The 26444-nt window shown below is 39.3% G+C and overlaps 1 protein-coding gene across 1 annotated transcript in view; it reads left to right on the top strand.

Moving 5' to 3' along the window:
• Nucleotides 1-26444, top strand: part of COG5 (component of oligomeric golgi complex 5) — a 179414-nt gene that overhangs the window by 151360 nt on the left and 1610 nt on the right. Inside the window, exons 16-22 of the mRNA XM_054399780.1 lie at nt 6072-6182; nt 7501-7563; nt 8306-8409; nt 9714-9951; nt 16821-16897; nt 17397-17523; nt 18076-18155. Of these exons, the coding sequence (XP_054255755.1) occupies nt 6072-6182; nt 7501-7563; nt 8306-8409; nt 9714-9951; nt 16821-16897; nt 17397-17523; nt 18076-18155 (800 nt within the window). The remainder of the gene's footprint in view (nt 1-6071; nt 6183-7500; nt 7564-8305; nt 8410-9713; nt 9952-16820; nt 16898-17396; nt 17524-18075; nt 18156-26444) is intronic.

Here is a 26444-nt window from a genome sequence, read left to right as displayed (position 1 = left end):
TGGAATATTGTGGCAGATGAGTCTTCATTGTTTTAATTTTATGATTTCTTTATTTGTAGTATTATGGTGCATCTCACATGTGATAGTCAATAAAAATATTCAGATGCTTGCTTTTGATGATGCAGTTTTGAAAGCCATGGCTTCACAAATCTTCCAGGATCTTTTTGCTGAGGTTACAGTTAGACGCACTCTGATCTTGGTTTATATTTTAACTGTTTAAAAGCAATCTTGTTGTAGTGTGGTAGTTTTATTAATGCTTTCCCTTCATTTGTAAACTTTGTTGCAATAAAGAGAATGAGGAAAGAAAATGCTGTAATGCCAAGTGGAATAGAAAAAAACAACTAATTCAACTTAAACTTTGAACTGAGAAGGAGACAGTGTCTTTACAAGAAATTTTCAAAGTGTCATATATAGACGAAAAAGTGTCTGTCATGCCTGGTGAGAGAAACAAAGATTTAAATTAGCTGTTTTCAGTGGGTTATTTAGATGATAAGCAATATGAATGCCGTATTTTTGTCCAGAATCTAAAAGGCTTAGGGTATTACAACTGATCCAGAGACTGTATTGAAACGTTGTAGCTCAATCAGTAAAATTAGCAAGAAAAGCAGCAATAGAAAGAAGATGGGATTTTGAAGTTGAAATATTACAATGGTAGAACAGTTGGATGAGAAGGATTTGTTCTTGCTTTTCTCCAAGCATTAACAGAAATAGGAATTTATTTTGAACTTTTCAATCTGTACTAGTGGTTGTCTAGGAAAAGTTGGAGAGAGGCTGGGCTAAATAAGTTCTCCATTGATTGTGCCCCTGTCTGCCCAGTAAGAAGGAGAAGTACCCAGAATGTGTTGTAAGAAAGAAGGCTGTAAATTTGGATTCTCTTTAGGGAAGTGAAAAAAAGAAATAAAGACCTCATTTACAGAGGGAAGCATTTTTTTGGTTTGGCTTTAGTCATGTGTTTTCCTAAGGAGAAATGTACCTTACACCAGTCAAAACCATTGCACATGTATACGTGTTCTCCAAATGAAATGCGCTATATTAGCAAGAAAATAGATATAAGCTGCCCCTCGATTAGGATGTTTACTGGTATTGACTCACCTAACTATATGGTTTGGGGTATTTGCATTGTTCTTTTGTCCACTTACCCTCTTATTTGACATAGCTAAATGTAACTAGCTGAATAATCACTGATGTAGGGTTGAACAGGGTGAAGGGAGAGAGAGAAAAGATTCCAGGAATCAAATTCTTCCAGTGAAGGGAACATTTTGGCACTGGAATTTTGGTACCAGATTTAAATTCTAGCAAATTGATGAGGCCTGTGATAATTTTGAATTGAAAAGCATGATGAATTCTCATTTTAGTGACTTAAAGTGGATTTTTGATTGCCTCTTACAAGAATTAATCCTTGTCTTGTATTGGATGGTGTTATATTGAATGGCGAGTTTTCATTTGTGGGTGAATCACTATTGAGGACATAATCCAATGATGAGATTTGTCTGAAATTTATCTAGTCTCTAAATTTTGAATATTGTGAATGAAACTATGTAATGCAATAAGCTCACAAAGGTTTCCTGTAAGTAGTGGGTCAGTTACAGTGGTGTAAATAATGAGAGAGATTATATTGTTCCCACTTCTTTTTGAAATATGTGAATTAACTATATATTATACCAGTACCTTGAAGACATAGTGTTATTGCCATTGAAAAAACTTGTATCTATGCTATTTAAATGAGAGAACTCAAAAATATGAATTCAGTATTTGGCATATTAAAGCAATTAATTATTAGGTATTTAAATAGAATGTGGAAGGCTATTATATACTAAAATAATTTCAAAATAATCACTATTTCACTGTGCAGTACTAAAAACTAAAGATGGCAGTAGGACTAATACAAAAATAATCAGAAGTCAGTTAAGGTTTTGTAATTTTTTTTAAATTGATGGACAATAAGTTTTGTTAAAACAGTCATTAGGAAGCCTCTTAGATTGGTCAGAGAATACTTACATGTCTAGCTGATAAGTCACTTAAGCATTTAAGCTTTTAAAAATTGAATTAAGAATCTAGACAAGAAAGTAGCATTAAAAAATAGCTTCATGAAACATTTTCTTGATTCTCATGGGTTTTGCTGGTTAGATCGTGACTCACATAACAAGTGTGAGATTTTTTTTTTTTTAATTTTTTTTTTTGTACTGGATAGACTCCAGAATAAATCATCCAAGCATAAGAGTGATTTTGAGAGTACTGTACTGCATTTTATCTTGCTGGCAAAGTGGTTAAAAGACTGCTTTAAATCTAGCATGTAATTTTTCTAACAGGTAGAGAAAAAAGGCAAGATTGCACAATCCATACCTTGAGCACTCTGTAACAAAACAGAGTATTTGATACCAAATTAAGTTCTGTGATGCAGAAATGGATTTGGTTTAAATGTGTATGGATGTGACAGAAGCTTTGGAACTTTGCAAATTTGGAACAACTCTAATGAGAGTTGGACAATGTAAAGCTCGTTTCATAGAATCATATTTGTAACCTTCTCTACAATAAAGGTATTCTAATCTCCAATCATCACCTGGACTTGATACCAAAAAAGGCAGATATCAATTAAGTAATTTCATTATATTTTTTTATGTGTAGGTGAATGTCACCTTATTGTGTTGGATCCATCTCATGTGTCTTGGGGATGGATGTCCATTCTTCACCTCTGGAGGTGCATTCTCAGTAGCTGGTTAAGTTTATATGTAGAAATGTGTCATATGAAAAATGATTAGTCATTTGGACATTAATTTTCCAAGCATGAAAAATTCAGTAAGCTGTTACAGTCAGATGTATCAGGATCAACACATTGTCCTTGAAATCTTCATCAGACATGGGCTGGCTGGATAAATCTGAGTCTGAAAAAACATGAAATACAAGGGCCATAATTTTTGGAAGTTTAAAAGTTATTCTTAGTGCCTCGGGTTTAGGGTTCACTGAGATTCCGTAAAGAAATTTGGTTTATGTTTTCTGATAGCAAAGGTGTTTTAAAGCATCTTATTATTTAAGGGCATTACTCACTTTTGATATTTGTACAGTGCTTTTCTTCCTTCACGTCTTGAAATATTTCATCTGCTATGAAAAATTAGAAGTCATTCCAAGAACAGAAACTCTTATTTGTTATTTATTCTTGAATTTTGGTGTTGGGTGGGGGTTGGTTGGTTGGTTGTTTTAAAGCAGAACACTAACTTTGATTTCAGTCCTCACCAGTCAAGGACCTTATTTGCCCCAACTCATGAATTCAAGTCCTACAGTTCAAACCCCCAAATTATGTCTCTTTGCAAATTGTACTGCAAGAGGCCACTACATTAGCTGACATAGCATAGATTTTTCTGTATTTTTCTGCTGAACTGTTTTAATTTTTAACAAAATTAGCAAACTGATTCTAGTAAACTTCTGTGTTTCTTAGATGGAAAGAGACTGTAAAAGATTCCTTCTGCCATATGGAAAACATTAAACCTAATAGTAAATCATCCCAATTATTTGTAGCTTATGGGAGAGATCCCAGGGCCAAGACCTATTGACTCAGAAACTCTGTAAATTCATTCTGTGATTAATAATAAGTTGCCAGGATCAGGCAGGAGGCCAAGTACCAGATGGATTGATTGTTTTCTGCCAGAGGTACGGCCACATCAGCTGCTTCTATTAAGAGTGTATTTATTCCTGCAAATGTCAGCTTGACAATTGGAGTTCAATTTGTGCCATCAAAACACATTATCTTGTGATCCTTGAGTTAGATCAAATGCTTTGTTTAGAGACACTACTTTCATCTTATTTTCGTTTAAGTTCTCTCTACTCCTAAATTACAACGCTGTTTCCTGCTGTTTAGAGAGTGGATTTGCTGAGGTTGTTTCAGAGAAGAGAAAAATAAATGGAGCTTTCCAAAACTGTCAATTAAGGATGCACACAAGATTTAGTTACTTAGTGTGAAACTGAGCTTTTTCACAAAATATTTAATCAGTGAAGGGAATGGTAGGAAAGCAGCTTACTTCTGAGCTGAGAAGGCAGTTATTTTGAAGCACGAAACAAATTATAGGAAAAGGAAAAGACACATGCACATCAGTGCTTCTTCTCTCTCCTGGCTGAAGATGACATACACCCGCATACTGACCTTGACAAGCTAAGTCTATCGTAGGAATCAGCTGCTTTGCTTAAAGACAAATACAGAAAAGTGCAACAGTTCAGTCCACGTTGTTACTGCTCATTCAAGTTTGGCTTCAGTATGGTTTCTTCTTCTCTGTTTTCAGCTAGCAAGCCAGACTAGCTCTCAGGGTGAGTGGTGTGGTTCCCTGGAGAAGGCATCTGCTCCTACAGCTACACTTAATTGTTTCTTTCCTGAAATAAATTCCTTGGTATGAAGTCACCCCTTCTGTCCTCCCTACTTCTGCTTAGCATAAATTTACTCTCCTGGCCTTCTGCATTTCTGGATTAATATAATTGATTAAAAAGGTATCGGATTTTGTCTCTGCTGCCCCCATCAAAAAGAAAGCTGTTGGACTGTGTCTGTCATCTGAGTGGATGGGGCTAAACTTCACACTTACTTGACTTAACCTATTTACACATCACAATCCTCAGTGGATAGATAACAGAGAAGCAGAATTCCTAAAACCAGTCAGGTCAGTCAAATAGAACTAGCAGGAAAGAAACTCACGTGGCTGTTCTTATCAAAAAGGCAGGAAGATACTTTGTCAACTAGTCTGAGGATGCATTCTGATGTCAAATAATTGAAGACACATTGGAAAAGATTTTTCCCTCTGCAAAGGCCTCAGAAACTTATTTATCCTGAAATAGTCCCTGAATTTGAAGGAAAATTAACTGGTATTGCCACTGTAATGTTATTGAGTACCTGTGTGTTGCAAGAACTTCTCTAAAACTTCATTGTTAGCAATGCTGGCAAATACTAAATAACTTTGGTTGCATGATGTCTGTGTTTATGCCAAGGGGAAGCTATGGGAAGTACAGGAATAGTCTTTCACTAATAAAGATTCACTGCTTCCCATAACTTAAAAATGTACACATTATGTTTGTTCCTTTTGCTTTCAAACAATTGTTTCTGCATATTCAGTTCTAGTTTAGGAGCTTTCTGTAGGACCTGCAACTGTGTTTAAAGATACATTTCATAAAAGTCCCTTGATGAGTTGTTCAATGAGTTGAATTTATTTTTACTGTGAGACTTTTGGAACTAGGCATCTTCAGGAGTTTTCTGGAGTTTAATTTTGTATCCCGAAATACAGATAGCTATTCAGATAATTACATCTCAGTAAAACCTTCTAACTAGTCTTGCTGCCATTTTTAGATGTAATTCTAGTATTCTCATAGTCTTTTGTTGATTCTTTGCATTTTTGCAGCTTTCAATGCACCATAAAATTTCCCTTAGTTTCTCAATTACAATTTAATTTAAATTAGAAACATATGCGGTGGTATCCTTATGGGACTGCTCTGTAGTTAACTGCTATTTATGTATCACATGGAACTTTGATTTCTGTGGTAATGATAAAAAGTGCATGCTTTGTGGAGCTTAAATATGAAGAAATTAAAAAAATCTGAAAGATTCATGGATGGAGCTCTTTCTAATGGCAAAACTAGCAATTTTGGTCCTTGCAGTTCTATTTTCCTGTTCACGTAGAAGCCACTAATAATGTACAAAGTTGTAAGCTGTCTACTTGAGAAACAGAGTTGTAAATGAGAGACTTGAATGGTTAACAGAAGTAAGGGCTGAGGGCATACGGAAAAGCATGCCCTTTCAGTTCTGTTGCTGCTAGTTTATACAGCATCCTTGGGTAGGTGACTTCTCCTGACTCTCAGATTACAAAGTTTGAAGTATTTTGGAAATAGGTGTTTCCAAGAGATCTGTTTCTGAGTGGTATGTCTGGGAGCTGAAACATCAGTTTCTTATAGCTCCAGTTGTATTATCTGGAGGTGGAAATCATGTGAATCAAGATGAGCTAAATGGAAGAACATTGCTAATGAAGCATTAGTTTTATTTTTCTGGTGATGCACTGTTTAAAGAGCTAGTACTGTTTTAACAATTTCTGCAATCATTACAGCTGTCTACTCAAGGAGATGCCAGCCAGGTGATTGGACCACTCACAGAGGGACAGAGGAGGAATGTGGCTGTAGTTAATTCGCTGTACAGACTGCACCAGTCAGTCCAGAAGGTAGGCTTCTTTTGGTATTTCTCTTCTTGCCATGTTAACTTCTTTGCATATTCTCCCATTAGCTGATGAGAACTCTGACAAATACAGACAGTTTTGGGTTAAGAGCTGCACCTTAATATGCATTTGTACAACTTCTTGATACTTGATTAACCCTTGTAAGCACTAGTGTGTGACCAATCATCAGCATTAGCAAAAGAGTGAAAGATGTGATTATATAGAGTAATTACATCTTGCAGCTGTTGTTCTGGGAGCCCAAACAAAACCTTGTCAAGTAAGGTTTGCCTTTGTACTGGTCATCGTAATAGTCCTTGTCTGCACCTCTCCTAGTCCAAACTTATCTTTCTCAGGTGACCCTCACTGCTTTCCCACAATTGTGATCAAACACAAAAGGAGAAGAAAAGGATGAAATCAAGAAAAGCATCATGTCACAAATATCTCCGTGCGTCATTGTTGTGACCAAAGTCTGGCCTGGAAATGTTTTTAGAACTAAACACAGTCATGAATAACTCCAGTTTACTGGCTTAGTGATGCCGATGTTTACACAGCCTCTGTAAAGTAAAGCAAACTGGTACAGCCATAGTTAATTGTTAATGGGATTTAAACACATCCTAGCCTGAAATAAAAGACCATGAGTACTCCTGACTCTGGATATGTTTAAAGAATGTTAAAAAAACATAAAAAGCCTATAAAATTCACTTGGCTTTTGCAAACAGATGGTAGATCAACTTTTAAGTCTGCTTTCTCTAATGTATTTAGTAATGAACCTCCTGTGCCTTAGTGTTGGAGGGAGATCTGGTATGATTCAGACTTTGAGTTCAGTACTTATCTGGCCTAAAAATACTATTGTATAGCTTGTTCATAACTGCAAGGAAATTGGTAGAATATTTCCTCAGATGATTCCTTGACTTTGAATTCTGATATTGTTGTAGCTGCACATAAGTATTTAACAGACAGTCATAATACTGAGAAAGAGCAGCCATTCTTTGAAATGCTTGCCACAGAGCTGCTTCATGAATTCTATACTTAGCAGTGAGAGAACACACCACTTATTTTTATTCTGATTCTGTTAAGCCTTCAGCTAAACTTCAGCTGAACTCAATTTCTTTGATTTCTTTGCAAAGGCAGAAGCAGAGTCCATAGGAAATTTGAGAGCCCAGGACTGATACTTGAAAATTCTGTCTATATAAAACACATTTGACACTTACATATATATGCCACTCATTACCGAGGATAACTCAGTATGTTTTTAAGTGAAATTAAATATTATAGATTCTAATAATTTGAAGGTTGCTGTTAACAATTACTGTAACGTTTTCAGGTTGTTACGAATCAGAGCTCATTTCCAGCGGCTGCTGAGCAAACAGTCACAACGGCCTTAAAGGTAATTGAATGTTTGTATGCTACAGGGATAGGGCTGTGCTTTTGCTACACTTAAAATGGGCACTTACTTTCCCAGGTATTATTTTGTGTTAGTATATGTTAGTCAAAGATATACAGATATTTGGAAATTTATATTTTGTTCTGTCTGCAACTACATTTATGTTGCATGTGGCAGATCACTGCTCGAGTAACGTTTGTATTCAAGAATATTCTCGTAATGGTCAGAACCCAGATGTCACCTAACTGAAAATAAGCGTCTTTCTCTGCAGCATTCGCACAGCAATCACTGGATTCTTTATCATCCTTCCTTACCCTCTCAATACACATAAAATTGTAATTTTTATACTACCCGGTGTTTTCTGTGGTGCCATGTGGTTGGCTGTGCAGCCCTCTGTGGATGACAGCTATCCACATCCATCCTGCTGTGCACTCATCATGTGCAGAGGAATGAAGGGCAGCTTGAGTGTCTGGGAAGCGAAGAGCTGAATGAACTGCGTGCACCGAAACGTGTACATTGACAAAACAGGAATGCCAGATAGTTGTAGTAAATAGCCTTATTTCTATACTCTACATGTAAAATCAATTAAGCAGAAATATTGTCTTAGGCTTTTCTCCTTCTATTTAGCAGTTTCTGATGAAAGATGATAAAAAGCTCTGTTGTCAAGGTACTTTTGAGGTGTAAAAAATGCAAATGCTTCTAGTTTCTGTTTCCTTACTTCTGCCTTTTTGTTATTCTGTTTTAGGCAGTCCATGATCTAATGGGCAGTGCTGTTCAACTGTTACTGAGCTCTGTAGGGGATTCAATAGAAGCTATCATCATCACTATGCACCAGGAAGATTTTTCTGGGTAACTAGAAATATTTTTAAAATTTTCCTTTGATTTAGTAAGAAGTCCTACTACATATGTATAATAGATTGAAATTGCCACTATGTCCTTGGAGCAAGAGCCCTTTTTTGTTGAGGGGAAGGCGATGTTTGGTGAACACAGAAAACAGAATTACACCTATCTATTGAAACAAATTTTCAGGTAGCATCTGTCTTCCTTTTTTTTTCACCCCAGCATATCTGTTGAGTAAAATTCAATTTCAATAGAAAAATTATGCCAAGAAGAGGCCATTTTTGTGCTTAAAAAATCCCTTTTGCTTTTAAAACTTGCGTTTTATGGACTCAAAGACAATCTACAGGACTGTCGATGTTCTTGTTTCTCAAAATGAAGCATAATAACCTCTGATTCAACATCAGAGAAATTTTTCTAAAGTATCATTAAATAGTTCAAAATATTTTTTATTGAAAGCTCAGATTTAGTGTATTGTGCTGTTTTCCTATAGCATTTTAATTAACATGCCCAGTATTCTTTATCTGCAAAGATCTTGAGTCCTATCTGTAATAAGAGATTTCCTTCCTGAGCGTCACTTTGGTTGTAACCTTTATTCTGGCGTTGCTTGTATTGTCATCAGGTGTCCTGTTTTCTGTCATGGGAATTCACTGAAAATGTATATTTTCAGATGTGTTTTAAATTTTCCTTTGACTTTTATTCTTTGGCACCACTAGCAAACTATCTCTCTAGGTGGATAAACTGATTCTAGCCAAAGGCCAACTTTTATTAGATGGCCTGTATCCTCAGGTTCCTGAGTTAGGAAGAGCTCATTTGCTTGACTGTGATTCAGAGAACAGAAAAGGTGATTGATTTCTGTGTCCTGTAGCTTCTGCACTGCTTCTGTGATAATTAGATTAACTTTATAATCCTGGGTTTGGAGGAATCTAGGAAACTAATTCTATAAAGAAAACACTTAGCTAGTAATCCTGTGAGCTGCATTTGTATTTTTGATTCGTTATTAGAGTTTCAGATCAACAACTGGGACATTTAAATTTAGGAACTGAATTTGAGGTTTAAGTGCCAAACAGGTGGAAGCTTTCCAAGCTGGGTAAGAGTAGGATGGTTTCCTTTATGTTGTTGGGATGGGAATAGCTCATAAAGAGCTTCAGAGCGAGCTAGATGGTCTTTCTTCTGAGTAGAAATGAGACTCTACAATTCATGCCACGATTTTGTAGGATAGGAAAAAAAATCTTTAAAGAATCCAGTATTTTTTTTGTTGTGTTTAATAATGAATTTAACTGTCCCCCTTTCTTTTTTCTTTTCTTGTTTTTCAGATCATTATCCAGCTCAGGAAAACCAGATGTCCCTTGTTCTCTGTACATGAAAGAGCTTCAGGGTTTTATATTAAGAGTTATGAACGACTACTTCAGACATTTTGAATGTTTTGACTTTGTCTTTGATAACACTGAAGCCATGTCTCAAAGAGCAATTGAACTTTTCATTCGCAACGCTAGTCTAATAAGGCCCCTTGGAGAAGGTGGGAAGATGCGGCTTGCAGCTGATTTTGCACAGGTACTCTTAATACTGCTCTCTGCTTTTTATCGTTACTTCATTGTGTTCTCTGAGAGGGACTGATGTTTTTTATAAACAGTTGTAGGGATTGGTGCATTCCAGCTGTATACACCCTCTCTGATGAGATACTGTATGCTGAAAAATGCATCCACTGAGTACTTGAAGATCCCTTGTCACTGTAAGGCACATTCGGGGAGGACTGGGAGCCTCCTATCAAATGGTAGTTGCGTTTAAATTCAGCTGTGTCTTGACATTTTATCCTGCTGGCCTGACCTCTTGGTATGTTCATCATTTGCCCATTCATTCACTCTTTCTCTCTGATCTAATGGAACGATGTGTCGCTTTCTTGATTGCTTTATATATCACAGTGCCCAGCGTGGTTAATCGCAGTGTAGGAAACAGGCTAAAGAAACATGAATGTCCTGTGGGAGAACTACCCTTTTGGTAACAGAAAGGCAGTTTTCTTGTGGGATTCTCTTCATGAGCTGATTGACTTGCCTTTCTGCTTTACCTAGCTCTCATACCGGACTTAAACACAATGCATATTTCTAGATTAATATCCACTAATTGTCTTTGTTATTTACTATAGTCAAAATTAATCCATCAATAGCAACACTGTATGATTGCCAAAGAATACAGCTGAAGGTCACAGTTATTATTGTCCAAGTGGAAAAGGGAATTAACACCTTCTGCATGTTGAGTACTACTTTTGGCTGGTAGGTAACTGAGGTAGGAGAGGAATGCAGGGAAGGAAGAATCTCTGCCATCTCTGTTTCTGCTTGTGGCTGGTTTGTGTTACTTATCTGCGAGTCACATATTCCTGAATAAAGTGTTTTATTATTCATTTCTGATAAGTAGCAAGGGCAGCCTTGTGTTTTTTCTCATTTTCAGATTGCACCATATTTTTGGCTTGTTTAAAAATGGTCTTAAGACAAGAACTGAATCTGGGTCCAACTGGTGCCACATCAATGCTCAGTCTGTGCCTTCAAGTTATCCTTGTCCAGAACTCTTTAGGGCATTCCAGGCTGCACAGGGGCTGTAGTGCCCCAAATGGCCTGAACACTATATCCTGTGGCTGGACCAAAACATGTTATATGTGGAGACTACCTTGTATTTGTTTTCTGGGGTGTATCTGGTCCCCCATGCTCCTGGAAAAAAATGATGGGTTTTGGCCATGTGCTTGGTAGCTCCAGGACTCCTGGCCAGATCAGAGCAAGTTTGCCAAAATGTGGCTGTAAATTCCCAAACAGGACTCGTTTCACTTCCATGCTCTCATTCATGTGGCACATGGCTTTGTCAAGGAAAAGATGCCTCCAAAGAGAAGGGGAGGTTGTTGCTGCTGCTTTGAACTGAGGAGTGCAGGGAACAGGTATTTAGCTGGACTGCTGTCTTGATGGAAAGGATAAACTGTTCCAAATGGCCATAAATGCTGCCTGTAGGATTTTTCTCAGTCCCAGAAAGGCACTGCATTGCTGGACTAAAGCCAAACCCAAAGGAAAGGGTCTGGCTGGGAAGACACTATTATAAACATGCATGAGTCAAATAATCTTGGGCTGAATAAGATTTTGGGTATCTCATATGCTTCAGGAAATTTTGTTCAGGGCACTCAGAGTTTTAGTTACATCTGCCTTATACTCAGCATAACAACTTTGGGAGTCAAATTTGAAAATGTTTGCACTAGAAATGTATTTTATTGATAATTTACCTCAAAACAGCAGGTATTTACACAGAAGAGGGGAAAACTGAAGCTTCAAGTTTTCTTCATTCAGAACTGGATTTAACGAGGCACACTACAGCAAAATTTTCTTGAGTGAGGCTCAGCCTCTGAGAAGGAATTACTGCTGCAATTCTGTTGAATTCTCTGTCTTACCCTGTTTCCTGTGTCAGTATTGCATTTTTCTGTCCTGTGCATTACAGATATTTCAGCAGTAATGTGAGGGGTGTGGTAGTGTGGCAGCTGTAAACAGAGGTATGATAGGCTTGGAATACACCTGAATATCATTAATATCATTTCATTGAAGATCAATGCTTACAGGGGCATAGAAGCATTTTAAGCCCTAGAAAATGTCTGCAGTGCTGCAATCCATACTGTGTTGTTCCTTGGGACTCTCATGTGAGGTATTTCCAGTCTATATGCTCTCAGTTTTTATCCAGGCAATTGCACAAGATTGCTTCTTAGTTCACTCCTATAAATCAGTGGTGCAGTTTGTTTCATTTGTTTTAGTATTTTTAAAATGACTATAATTCAGTATTCATGTATGTAATACCAAATGTTGCTTTTAGATTCAGCACTAATGAGACTGAAAAAAAAAATTATCTGAATGCAAGTGAGCCCTGATGATTTTTCAACTTTGTGTTTCTGGGGAGTGTCAGTTCTTCTCCAGAGAACCTTTGAACTTGCTTGTTACTCAGATTTGTTACAGCACTCATACTCAGCCATACTTTAGGATTGGTGGCTTGTAGTTCAGGCATTTGTAAAACATGATGGAAGTGCCAGACAATGCAAATATAAGAATATAATGCAATATAAGAAATATAAGCATGATCAGTTGAGAAATTTGTTTTGAAGAAATGAGGAATCTACAGTAATAGTTGGCATGGAAATGCATCATCTGCTACATAAATTTTATAAGCTGATAGAGGAAAGTAGGTGTTCATTAATACAAATCACAAATAAACTAGTCTAGAAATATGCCTCATGGCATCAAGTCATGATTTCCCATCTTCTCATAGTATGTTTGGAGTGACATACAAGGCAGGAGTCTGTGCCAAGGTCCACATCTCATGTTGTCACTGATTACTTTAGCTTTGTTGAGTGAACTGTTTTTATTGGTCCTGTTTTGAGTTAATTCATATATTTCTTATCTAGGTATGATTTATAGTTAAGTTTTTTTTGGCAATATTCAGTACTGTGTTCAAATGGTTTTGATGGGGCATAGTCAACACTACCACCAACTCTTGAGTTTGTTATCAATAAGTTACTGCAAAATGTATTGGTTTTATTGAGTTTTTGTAGAGTCTTTGCTGTAGAGGTTGACAATGCTAAATTCTAGTGCAGAAGAAATGTTTCTATCTGCTGATTAGCCTGTGGTCAGAATCTGGCTTCCTGATTCAATATGTGGCATTTAAAAGGTGTTGGCTTTTAAAAACGTAAACACATATGCTCATTTGATCAAACATGATGATAGAAGTGTAGATATACTTTTTATCATATCCTTTCTAGTTTCTTACAGAGAAGTGAGAGAAGAAGGATGCTCACATTACAGTTGTAGTCGTAAGGACAGAAACTACTAAAGCTAAAATGCACTTAATGTATATAACACTAACTCTCTTACTGGAAAGGGGGAAGTGTAGGGTATTTGGGAGATATTAAAGCTGAAGGATTTACTTAAAGTCAAGCATTTTGTAATTGCTGCATGGGAGAGAAATCAAATTCTGCATCACTTCAAGACCAGCTTCTTTCATATAATAGTTCAGAGCACTTCTGCTCTGTTGCTTGTTAGAGCATTCTCTCCTGGTGAATGGCTAGGAAAAAAAGCGTTTCAAGTTAAGATTTAAAAACATGGAATTCATCTTGACCAGGAGGAAATGTAATTGCTAAAAATTTAATGTTAAGATTTTCCAGCTGAAAAAACAACTGTTTAGTAATGATAAATCTTGAAAATACCACAATAGGCACTAAACAATAACTTCACTATGAGGTTTTTCAAAGCGTTCTTCAATAGATATGCATTATCTGTATCTAGACTACATATTAACTTCACCCTTGGGTTGCTGAACATAATCCAATTAGAGAGGCCAACCATGTGATTTATTTTTTACAATGTGGCTAGCCAGCGAATAGTTCAGCAGATAATCCACCACCTAGCCAAGGGCAATGGCAAGGTCATGTGAGAAGAAAAGATAATACAGCCTTTTGGGGCTTAGAGAATAAGAAACATTGAGAAGAAGCATATGTTGGGCAAGGTCTGCCACTGTGTTCTGCGAAGCATAGTAAAATAACATGAATGATCATGGAAAAGCAATGGATTTTGAACAAAGTTAGTAGAAAACGAGGCAGCATCGTTAGGCCTTCTGTTGTAGCTGCCTCATCCTTTTTGTCAGGCATGTGCACTTCCTACTGTATCTCTTGGGTCCTGTGCTAATGATCATCTCACATGAGCTGATTCAGCCTCTGTGGTTTCAAATTAATGCTTGGATGTGCTTCATCTGAATTTTCAGTTCTGGGAGAGACATTTGGAAAAGAAACAAAAGACACTACTTATCCTTCTGTATCTGAAGTCCATAGGACATGGCTGTGTGGAAGACTTTGCACACACAATGCAAATACTGGCTTGCAGACAGCCAAAAACATCACTCAGCCTGTAAAAGCTCACCAAAATGCTCTGGAAACTAAAGCTGCATATCATAGCAAAAGCTGCTGCGGTGTAAATATGCTGCATGAATCAACAGTTGATACAGCTACAGGTGATGACAGGTAGCAAAACCAAGGAGTGATACATGCTTGATCCTCTGCCCAGTTCCAGAACCTTGCAAGCAGCAGCTGTTCTAGCTGCATGGTTCCTCCCCGGCACACACTCCTGGGCCAGTGGTGCCAGCTGGCACAATCCTCAGTGGAGACACAAAAGCCCCCACTCAGTGGGCTTGCAGAAATTAACATAACAGCAGAAAGATGCTATAGCATCTCACTACAACATTGGATTGGAGAAATAGCTAAAATTCAAGGCAAAAAAGCAATCTTAGTTACTATGCAAAGTACAGTTTTTATTGGAGAGATGGGCTTCTAATACAGAGCAGAACAGTGTTGTAAAAAAAAAACCCAAAAAAAGTTTCTATGGTTTACATATGGTTTTACCACATTAGTTTTCACTCATTCCCACTCTTGTTAATCAATTTGAGATGGTATAGTATGCTGCAAAGCTTAAAACCGGTTTTTTCTTTTGCACTAGTACTTCACAAATCAACCATCTGCTGCCAGTAAGTCTATCTGCTTCTAGTGGTACTAATAATTTTCCACAGTGAATAAAGATGGAGGATGTAGTAATAGAACTTTCCAAAGTAAGTTTTATTCTTTAATCTGTAAGAGTTGATTTACGGAAACTGCCAAGTAAATTCAACAGAAATAATGTAAAAATTGTTTTAATAAGGCATTTAATAAGGAGCTGTAGAAAGTTTCACTTACATCTTGTTACATCATATTATGTTTCATGAGTGAAACAATCATTTAAAACTTAATAAGCAAAATTACATTTTGCTGTGCTGAGATTTGTTTCCTCTCATGAGTACAGTTTGATCTGAGCATCTCTGTTTCCACAAGTCAGACTGGTGGTTTGCTGTTACCAAATTCTCTAAAGGGCATAAAAGAATTATCTTCTCCCTGGTTCTTCATAGTTACAAGCCCACAACTCCCACCAGACCGAGGACATCAGATCCTGCAGGATATCAGTTTCTTCCAGCTGCTCCTAGCCAATACTGATTACTGAAATAAAGCTCTGGAGAAATCAGTCTTTCTCCCATTTGTTTTTCAGGGTCTGCAGAGTTCTTGTATCATGATGCAGAAAAGCCTACTTAATTGCCTCTTCATTTTGGCTGCTTGTTACTGATCCTGTGCAGCAGACCAACCTCTTGGCTCCCATAAATGCTCAGAAGTGTGTGCTGGGAGATATGGGGTAACAACATGCTGAACTTGGCCTAAGCTTCATTGCAATTTGGAGGTGGAGAACCTCCCTGAAAAAATCCCCACTGAGAACATGCCTGTCCTGGGAGCATGCACTCAACCTTACTCTCTTGTGCGGGAAAATTCAGCACATGGCACAGCAGCTGATGGCTCCTCCTCAAGTGTGGGAACATTTGCTTCCAATTCTGTGTGCCTTTCGCACTGACTGGTGGATAGTATGCTTGTTCAGGAGCTGCAGAGCTGGCTTCTATGTGCTCTTCAGTCCAAGAAACAAGAACCCCCTTGCACTTCCATGTGGTAGAGGTAACCTAGTCCTCAGGCTTCAGGGGCTATAGGGAGACAGGGCAGGGATCCCATGCAGCTGTAGAGAAGGGGCCAGTTCATAGCCTAGAGTAGAAGATTGTGTGGGGGGAGAAGGGCAGCAGGGAGAAGGGAGACAGGCTATTAACCAGGGCTGGAGTATTTATCTGAAAGCAGAAGTTAAAGATCCTTACTTCTGTGAGTTTCTGTGTAGTGCAAAATGCAGATTTCAAGCAGTCTGGAAGTGCTTGATGTGGGACTAGTATTCAAGGGTTCCTAGGCTTAAGGAGTGGCTTTGCACTGCCAGTTGGTGATTTTGTACGACACTGTGGTGATAGTTCCCAGCTGCTTTCTGTCTAATCTGTGTAGGTTTTGTGCCTTAGAATTTGGGACTAAATGTTTTAAGAAGGAAGTACTTTAACCTTGTCCTTTGCCAAAGGAAATGGGTATATGTTTTTACTTCCATAGTGGTGGTTTGTGGAGATCTGGCTGCGTTTGCCTTCTTCCCAGGCTGTGGTAAGATAAGAGCTTCATCAGGAAACTTATCACTAACAAAATAGACCTGCTGTGAGAAACAAAACTTCTCAGAAAGCTCATTTTCTGAACTACAGATTATTACTGTTGGTTGTCATGGGATGTTTTTTTCAAAAGCAAAATTCTTGGCTTGGGCAATGCAGTATGTAAGGAAATTCAGCCACCAGTGAGAAGTCACTGACTTGGTCTGCAGGTTTGGATTAGTTCTTAAAGGCAGGCTACTGCAATGCCAAATTCAATACCAACACCTAGCAGTGTTGGGTTAATGGTTGGACTTGATCTTAGAGGTCTCTTCCAACCACAATGATTCTGTGATTCAGGGGAAGTCTAATTAAAACTAAAACGTTTGTTTTTGTAGATGGAGTTAGCAGTAGCACCGCTGTGTCGGCGAGTTGCTGACCTAGGGATGTCCTACAGACAGCTGAGGTCATTCAGGTGAGTTGCAGTCAAAGGATCTAGACATTGGCAATATGGCCAAACTGCATTTCACAACTGATTTAGTAGCTTGTGTTAGTTCTGATTGAACTGAGAGTTTTTGGGGCAACACCCACCCACAAATTAGAAATACGTAAAGTTCTTTTCAGTTTTATGCAGAATGTAACTATGATTTAGTAATCTTTGTCAAGCAAATGTTGTCCAAATTGTACTATTTTTGGTGTTGCTTTCAGTGCAGCTTCTGTATGACAGCAAGTTCTATAGTTACATTCATTGTTTCCACTGAAGTATAAAATTTACAATCTTGTGTTTAATTACAATAGGCAATTTCTGTAATTTCTTATAAACTGAACCTGTGTTGAAAACCTAAGATGCAGACTAATGTAAAACAAATTAGATGATTCTATCCTAACAAAATATTGTCAGTATAGTCTATAGACATATTCCTGATGCATAAGATTTTTCTTCCTTTCACAAGTATATTGTTATATTTTTCCAGACCACTGCTGTTCCAAACCAGTGAGCATATTGCCAGCAGCCCAGCTCTGGGAAAGGTTATTCCATTCAGCACTGTTCTTCAGTTCTTATTTACAAGAGCACCACCAGAGTTAAAATCACCCTTCCAGGTAATAAGATCAATCTGTCTTTCCTTTTGAGATGTCCTAAGGAGGAATGACCATTGTAGTTTGCCCTATTTATTTTTTAATAGAAAGTATCCACGCTCATACGTGCTGTGACTTGTTGCCATTTGTTTTTATTGTGGCAAGGGTGTTTCGGTCATTGACTTCATGTTTTGATTCATTAACAGTAGGAAGAACGTAACCTGATTTTTAAATAGACTTGTGGTTCTTTAATATTCTGTCAGCTAATAGAACGAACTGCAGGTCTGATCCCAGACTGCAAATTGCCTGGAACCTGCTTATGTAAGATGCCAGAAATTCAGATGCAAACCTTTGTCAGAACTGGGCAAACTGCTGACATAGGAGATCCCTCTGAACTCCCAAATACCATACTCAGCTAGTTCTGTTGTCTCTTAGTCCTTAACTCATTCTTAACTCAGTTTTAAGAGAGTCTCATTTGGCCTTCAGATATGTCATCTGTGATTCTGAAATTGGTGTATGTGTTTCCCTTTTCACATTTATGTGTAATTGGTGTTTCTTTGTGTTTCTCTGTATTAGAGGGCTGAGTGGTCCATTGCCCGCTACTCCCAGTGGCTGGATGATCATCCATCTGAAAAAGACAGGCTTGCTCTCATACGGTAAAAGATGCTTTCTCCCCTCATTATCTGAACACCAGGACTGGCCTTGGGAAAAAAAACAAAACAAAACAAAAACCACCCAAAAAAAGGGTTATAGGAGATGTATCATAAATGCCATTACCTTCTCACCACTCATAGGATGAGTTGTGAAATGTGAGAATATAAAATTTGAACATGCCTCTGCCTGTTGTACTCAAACTCTCTGGTGTCTTTGGAAGGAGCACATAATCTTCATAATTTCCTCTCAAAAGAAGGGAACTATGCACAATGATGGTTTAAATTAATACTGTGTTATAGCAAAACTGCCTCTTCCAACTCTTAGAACAGCTGCAGCCTTGACTTTCTGTTTTCTGTATCAGGAAAGAGAAGCTTAAGCAATGAAAATGTAAGGAAGAATTTAAAAATGGAAGACCCTTGTTATATCTCTGTAATGTTATTCTTCAGAAAATCATCCCAGAATACTTGTAAATGATAGTTAGGTCATATTTTAAAAATCTTCCTAGGGTATATGACTTTATAGCTAAATACTGTTTCACCTCTTAAAATGTTATGAAAAATTATGAAGGTTCTTGTTTTTCAAAACAAGCAGGGTTTTAAAGTATGTTAGAGAGTATAGTTGTGTGTGTGAACAAGGCAGAGTCAGCCCAAGCATCCTCAGTATTCAAGGCTCAGATGATCATTTGGTTCTTAACATCCTAAATCTTCTAGCCATTTTCTTGGTGTCCTGTCCTGACCTTGGTGTCACCCACTCCAGTGACAGGAAAGGTTGTCACACATAGCTGCACCAGGCTCAATCTGACCTGGGATACTAAAACTTCTGTGCTTGGATGTTGCCAGCTTCTGCTGAAACCATAAAAGCTTACTTGTAAGTTCCAGCCAGCAGTGGTTGTGCTTGAGAAAATCAACCATTATCTGTCTGAACTTACAAAGTAGCCAGGAGGAGTCTGCTATAAATATTTGCAGTTCTTGAAGCTGATAGCTCCATACAGTCTGGTCTAGTTCTCAGGCCAGTTAAGGAAATACCAGTTGATTACCAGTAGATATTAGTAGGATTTATTTCCAAAATATTAAAATGCAAAACTGTGTCTCTTCATACATGTATTGTATGATTTTTAGGAATGTGGTAGGTTGAAAATACCCCCCAATTAATTTGGAGAAACTACCCCCCAAAATAAATTGTCAGACCAGCTCAGTTTGGGATGGAAGCAAATGAAGCTATATTTACAAACAAACTACAATCTAGAAATATGAAATGCAATGAGTATGTACAAAATATACTCTCTCTATATATTTACAATTTATAAACAACACAGAAATTCCTCAGAACCCCCTGGATGGCTCCTCCCCCACTCCCTCCCTCCTTCCTGTTAACCTCACACAGTAGTCAAAACAGAGGTACACCTGGCGAGGCCATGAGAGAGAGAGTGAGAAGTTGCAAGAAGAAGAAAAGAGAGAAAGAACTGTTTATGCCTCTCTCTATATTCCCATTAGCAATCCAATGAATTGTATAGACCTTATCATTATTTTCCTTTTACATCCAATGATAATTTATTTTCAGTCTTTGCAGTTAGGGACTAGGCTAAAGTTCCCCCTTCAAACTGTAACAAGAAAGTACTCTTATGTTGTTAGTCTAGTTTGGCTACAAAATTAGGTTTTCTTGAATCTCAAGCCATGACACCTTGAATTACAGAGGAATGGATAATAGGTACAGGACTCATAACTTATTATTATCGTGATTGTAATTCCTGCTCTGATAGCACTGGAAAAACTGATGATTTTGATTTTTGGTTAGGTTAGGGAAAGCCAAGAATGCAAATCATTTGAGGACTGATGGGCATTTTGCTCTCTTCAGTCCTTTTGCACAGATTTGAAAATCCTGTCCTTAAACTACAACACATTTTTGTCTTTGCTTGCAATTAAATTTCATCCAGGCTGATTCAGTTAATGGAGCTGCTGGTGGTCATGTTCAGACATTGATAAAATGCTCTGACCGTGGAGGTGTTAAGGGACAAGCCTTGGGACAAGGCTTTTAGGCAGAGAGAATGTCAACCATTAGACCAAGTAGTGTAGCTGGAATACTTAAGCTTTTTATTTTTACCTATTCATTGAATCCTTTGTTCATTTTGCATGAGATACTACTATTGAAATATTTTACCTTGGTAATCTCAGGAATGTGGTGCTGAAGGGTTATCACTTGGCAAGGTTATCATTGAGTGTTTTACAGTGATACTGTGGTCCTTTTTCTTTGCACTGTGGAGTGCTTAGACATCGCTCAGATGCCCATCCTCCCAAGGCATGGAAAGGGCAGCTTTGAAGATCTGCCCTTCCCAAAGGCTTCTGCTGGCACTCCAGTGACTCCTCGTAACTCTTGGTACACCAGAGCAAGGCTATGTGTCACTACCCATGTTTGACTGCTTCTCTATCCTTCCCCAGGCCCACTGCTTGCAGGCACCACTTGTGAAGCTTTGCTGAGCCTCATGAATTAACTGTACTGGCTTTGTTGAGCAGACTCTTTGGTCAGGTAGTTTGGCAGCTCGTGTAGCACTGTGTGTCTGGGAGAGAGGAGCAGGGGCTAGCTGACCAACTCTTAAATGTGGTGAGTGAAGGAGATGGTTCTCCTTTGCAGGTACAGGTAACCTCTGTAGGCATTGCTGTATGTGTTCACCTTTTTGCCATCTCCTCTAATGCCTGTTAGTAATTTCTCAGCAGGTTGGTTATCCATGCATAAGTCAGGCAAGAAAACGGCATTCACTAGCAGGACCGTGTTTCATTTCTATTTTCTTTTAATATTCCTTTGAAAGATTTCTGAGCCTGCTCTTCATGTGTCTCATATGGACCTAAGTTGAACTACAGGTGTCTAGCTTATTTGTCTTTTATCAGTCACCCTCTTCATGCATTTTCTACCTGTAGTTGTTCTGTGCTAATCGAACCTTTGATGTCCTGAGCCTTCAGATCCCTGCGCTGGCCTACATCAGGAAATCATGTAATGACTATGCAGTTACTCTAGGGACTTGCTGCTTAGGTATTAATTGTGTTTACCAGAACCCTTACAGCTTCATATTAAAGCTAATTGCAGTGTGTCTTCCGCTCCATAGATCTTAAGTGCTCCATGTGTAATGTGGTGTTAACGTTATAAATTAGTAGCATTCTGAGCATTTTTGGGCATTTCTTTCTGTACATATTCAGTATGACAAGTGGGATTTACATGGCCAGAGGTCTATTAGCTAGACTCCCTTTATAGTCAACAGAGAGAAGAAACAGGCACTACTGGGGACAATTCATCTGATCCTGAAGTAGGTACCTAAAACAGGTCAGTTATGTTGTGTCCTGAAAACTGCATTTTCTCTGCTCAGTGGAGGGAGCGTGGGCAGTGACATGGGAGCTCTGTCAGGCAGACAGCTGCCCTGCAGGCACTGAAAGTCGGGTGAGATGATCCTGCTGCAGGCATCCTCCCAGAGCAGCGATTGTGTTGAAAGGAGCACTTCTTTAAGTGGCTGGGACACTTTTTCCTTTCTTTTTAAATTGTTTGAAAACTTGAACCTGTCTTCTCTAGAAGAAACCCTGTTAGATGCGGTAGGATTTGAACTGGCCTGAAGGACAGTTCATCCACTCAAGGGCCCAATTCTTATCTTTGCCATTAGGGCGTGGGCAAACTCCCCTTATTCAAACTCATTGTTGCTGGAACGGGGTTGAAAGCCAGGCCCAGTGAAGGATTCATTTTCATGATGAGCTGAGCAGAGAGTGGCTCTGACCACTAACCTTCCAGGAGGCAGGGACAAATGCCTGCTTGGGGACTGCCACGAAAGCTCTGTCTGTGCAGTGGGTTCTGTCTTGCTAGGCACAGCAGCATGAGAGCTTTGCCACAAGCAGCAGAGCTTTGCTGGGTCACCGCCCTGCTCGGCCTAAACCAAGCAAGCAGCAGCCACACAGCACGTGCCCACTCTATCCTGCCCTGGTGAGACCACACCTGGAATACTGTGTCTAGTTTGGGCGCCTCAGCTGAAGAGAGACAGAGATCTGCTAGAGGGAGTCCAGTGGAGAGCTATAAGGATGATTGCAGAACTTGAACATCTCCTACGAAGAAAGACCAAGAGAGCTGGGGCTGTTTAGTCTTGAGAAGAGAAGGCTGATGTTTATCAACATCTATAAATATCTGAGGGGTGGGTGTCAGGCTGAAGGGGCCAGTCTCTTTTTGGTAGTGCCCAGTGACAGGACAAAGAACAACGGGTACAAGACAGAACACAGGAGGTTCCACCTCAAACCGAGAAGACACTTTATGGTGAGGGTGACAGAGCCCTGGAGCAGGCTGCCCAGAGAGGTTGTGGAGTCGTCCTCTCTGGAAGCTTTCAAAACCTGCCTGGATGTGATCATCTGCAGCCTGCCCTAGGTGGTCCTGCTTTGTCAGGGGGTTGGACTGGATGATCTCTGGAGGTCCCTTCCAACCCCTAACATTCTGTAATTCTGTGAAATAGCTTTTTAAAAAGAATTATCTGAATCTTGTATAATGATTTCCAAGAAAGCTGATGTTTTTGCTCAAACAAGTGAAGTAATTTAATAAGTGCTTTAAAATCCTTTTCCTTATGTGGGAGAGCATCTTAAACTTACTTTTTTTTTTTCCTTACTGCTTATGGCATTTTTAATGAACCATTAATATATGCAGAACATTCCACCAACCCACTTTCCATAGCTCTTTTTTACAGACAATATTCATAATGTGTACCATAGCTTGTCTTTTAAAATAGAAAGATTGCTGCACAGGCTTTATGTCCTTTATTAGACTGGAAGATGCTGAATTTAGGGTATTATTTAGTCTAATCCCTTCAAGACTACGTTTTGTGTATTACATAAACAGGGTTTCTTCCATCTTCTTAAACATTGGTAATATAACTATAAATTACATCTTCTTTATGACAACAGCTGTGACCTCTCCTGTGCTTGAAACTTCATGATACTGCTTTTACCCATGATCCCATTTATTTTCCATTACTATTTATGTACTAATGCTTTTACAGTGTCCTCTACATGAGCGAGCCTACCTTAAGATAAGATTTGAATGGTAAGCAGGTGCATCTGAACTGAATTCTGTACTGCCAGCACAGCTTACAAAATGTTTGAGGTAGAACCAGTAAAGGTTCCAAAAATGTCATCACAGAATTTGCATTTCAAGTGTTAACAAAGCTGCTAAACTCATTTATCTCTTCAAATGAGCTACACTCATCTCAGCAACTTCAGCGAAGCATGTTGTTTCAAGCTGCCCAGCTCAGCCAGCCTGAGCTGAAATCTGGCTGCATGCAGCAACAACCATCTTGCTTTGTCATAAACAGCTTCCTGTTCTGTCTGCATTTCCCCACATCCCACCCTTAAGACTTGGTAACTGTCTTCAGAGAAACAAAATCCTCATTCCAAATGTACTTCTGAAATCACATCTATGTTACGACCATCGATGCTTCCAGTTACCTCTTCCAGCCTATTCCTCCCTCACACTCTGAAGAAAGCTCACCATTATTCTCTGGGCTCCAAATACTTTTCTCCCTGGATTCATGATTTCTGCCTTTCATTACCAGGAATGCTGTTTCTAATAGGAGGGACAAGCTTCCTGGCCTGTTACCATTGTATCACTACCATAGGGAGCAATGCAGAGGAAGTTTCCTGAGCTGATCAGAGCTTGACCGTGTTTCTGAGCTCTTCCATAATCACCAGGTAGGGTATGAAGCTCCAGGTCACTTCAGCTTCCTCTTGACTCCCAGCCTTTAATAGATGCCACAGTTTTTCATTCTCTCACTCAGTGTGAGGCCCCTCCAGCTGCTCTCTTACACTTGCTTGTGTGGAGGCAAAATGCTGCTCTGCTTTTGTGGGTATGTGAAGTATGTAGTTTTTTGCCCTGGAGCTGTCCATGTCCTCTCTTTGGTGGTAGATGTTTCTCCATGACTTGATCATTCTCTTGGCACTGCAGTTGCTGTCAGTTTTCTTCCACCAGTAGGAGATGTGGCATTTGCAAAGCAACTTTCAGAAGTTGAAGGCTCACGTGTTGGGTAGTTGGTGAGGTCCGCTCACCATGCCTTTGTCATGCATTAGGCCATTAGCAACTGTCTGAGAAGGACAACTTTTGTTTTAGCTTTTTGAGTAAAATCATTGATATGAGTTGCATTTTACCAGTCAGCTTTAGAGCGTTTTAAATACTTTTACTGGAGATGCAAGCATGTGACCTGGGAACATAGCGCATACATTTAGAGAGAAAGCTTTTATTTTCACTAATGTAGAGTTCTACAGTTTGGCTGTGTCTCTTTGAAACAGCACAAGCCAAACCATAGTAAAAGAGCAAGCATGGCAGAAGGAGCACTGACAGAGATCAACATCTGTCAGCTATTGGTCTCTGCTGGGAAGAAGGGTCTGGGCAGTTGAAAGGCTAAGTTCCTTTTAGCTGCTTTTTGAGTTGTATGAGGACAGTGGCTGCCAAGGATAGAGTTGGTTTTGCCAGTTAAATCAGATTGAGTCAGGAGAGAAAGAAAAGCTAAAAGCTTTGGGGAGGTGTGTCAGCAGGACTTTAATAATGGTGTTTGGCACTTAGCATAGCCTAAATCTTACTCATTCTTGTTTGATCTGATGGGAATAACAGCCTGGCTGAGGATTAACAAGGGCTGACATTGAGTGGTTTTGGGTGCTGCTTTTAGAGTAAAGCTTGTCTCTTTCATCTGAAGGGATCTGGTTATCTGTCATCTTTTTCAAGGGCTTTTTCAAAGCAAGGAGATAAAGTCAGAAAAGGATAGCGGTGTTACCATCTGGACAATGATGCCAACCCACAACTCCACCAAGAGGCATCAGCACTTTCTAAGTTAAGCAGGTCAATATGTTTCATTTCTATTTTCAGCTTTCGGTAACTTCTAAAAACTGTTTGGGCCCAACAAACTTCAGGGAGTGTATAGAGGAAAAGACAGGGACACTGATGAGTGGAAGGTGAGAGATCCAGCAAGATGAATGACAGTTACAGTAACAGAACTGTCACAGGAGTTTCTCATATGTATTAATACATCAGGCTATATTTTTTGTAGAAGGTTACTGACACCTAACCTGTTTAACGTGCTGAACAGAGCTCTTGAGCGCTGACCCGAGTGGAAGTGTGAAACACATCTGACTCTTCTGAAGCATCTTGTCTTGGTATGATGGGATCCACGAGCCTTTCTTGCCAACATCTCCCACCTACTGCTCAGTCTGCCCATCACATGCTCTGTCCCTTATTGCCATGAGGCCAGTTTGTTGAAAAAAGCACTTACCTGCTGTCCCTTTCCCTCAGCCTCATTTCTTCTCTTTGAAGCTCGGGATTTAAAAACCTATCTGTGGAGGTGCAGTTCGTTATACTGATGGCCTTTGATGAGACTGAGGTGAGCAGCACAAGGACTTTTGTAGCTGCAGCAAGCAGTATTTTAGTTGTTGCCTCTTTACCTGTAGACCTCAGGTTTCTCTCCAGAGATCACTGGCAAGAGCAGGCTGAAGGTTTTCTGGATGCTGACTAGGTATAAAAGTCCATCTTCATTTTGGCTAGATAAATATTCTTGCCCTCCCTTCCTGGTTATAACAGGTAGTAATTTTTCTCTTGCTGTTTGTTGATGTGCAAAAAATGTGAAGTGACTCTTCAGAGTGCAGTGGTACCTGGTGTGGACCCCTCAGCAGTGACTCTGGTAAATTATTAACAAAATTTGAAGAACTCTCAGGTGCATCCAGGCCAATGCAAGGCACTGTTTCCTTGCTCTGAAGCCTCTCAACACCAGTCAATAATTGAGTCCATTCTCCTTGTGCATGACGTTAGACAATACTTCAGCAAGGAGTCTGAAGTCCAGCTGCCCTGCCTGGGCACCTCAGGTACTGTGGTAGGCATCACCTCATGCCCATGCTATTTCATTCCCATTGTGTGCTCAGAAGAGCTGCCTCAGGTTCCTTGGTTGCACAGCTGCATGCTTCACTGTGTCAAACTTGACCAGCAACAGGCCAGGGACACACTATATGTGTTGCACACTTGGTTGTACTATATGGGGACACCCAGCTCGTCCTGTTGTGTTCTGACAGAGATCAGTGCCTGGCTTTGATGGTGATGAGAAGTGCTGACAGGAGCAGGTGCAGCCCCAGGCCCAGTTTTTGGGGCCAGGCTATCATCACTATCTCTGGCTTTTCAGAACCCAAAGCCCCTGAACTCCTTGTCCAAAAATGTAGGATTTCACTGTAGGCTTATCTGTTGACATAGCAAGCATAAACAGAGGTATGCCTTGGCCCAGACCATGCTGCTATGTGTATTGA

Source organism: Indicator indicator, chromosome 3 (genome assembly GCF_027791375.1).
Source record: "Indicator indicator isolate 239-I01 chromosome 3, UM_Iind_1.1, whole genome shotgun sequence".
NCBI classification, from domain to species: Eukaryota; Metazoa; Chordata; class Aves; order Piciformes; family Indicatoridae; genus Indicator; species Indicator indicator.
This window is presented reverse-complemented; position numbering and strand designations above follow the sequence as displayed.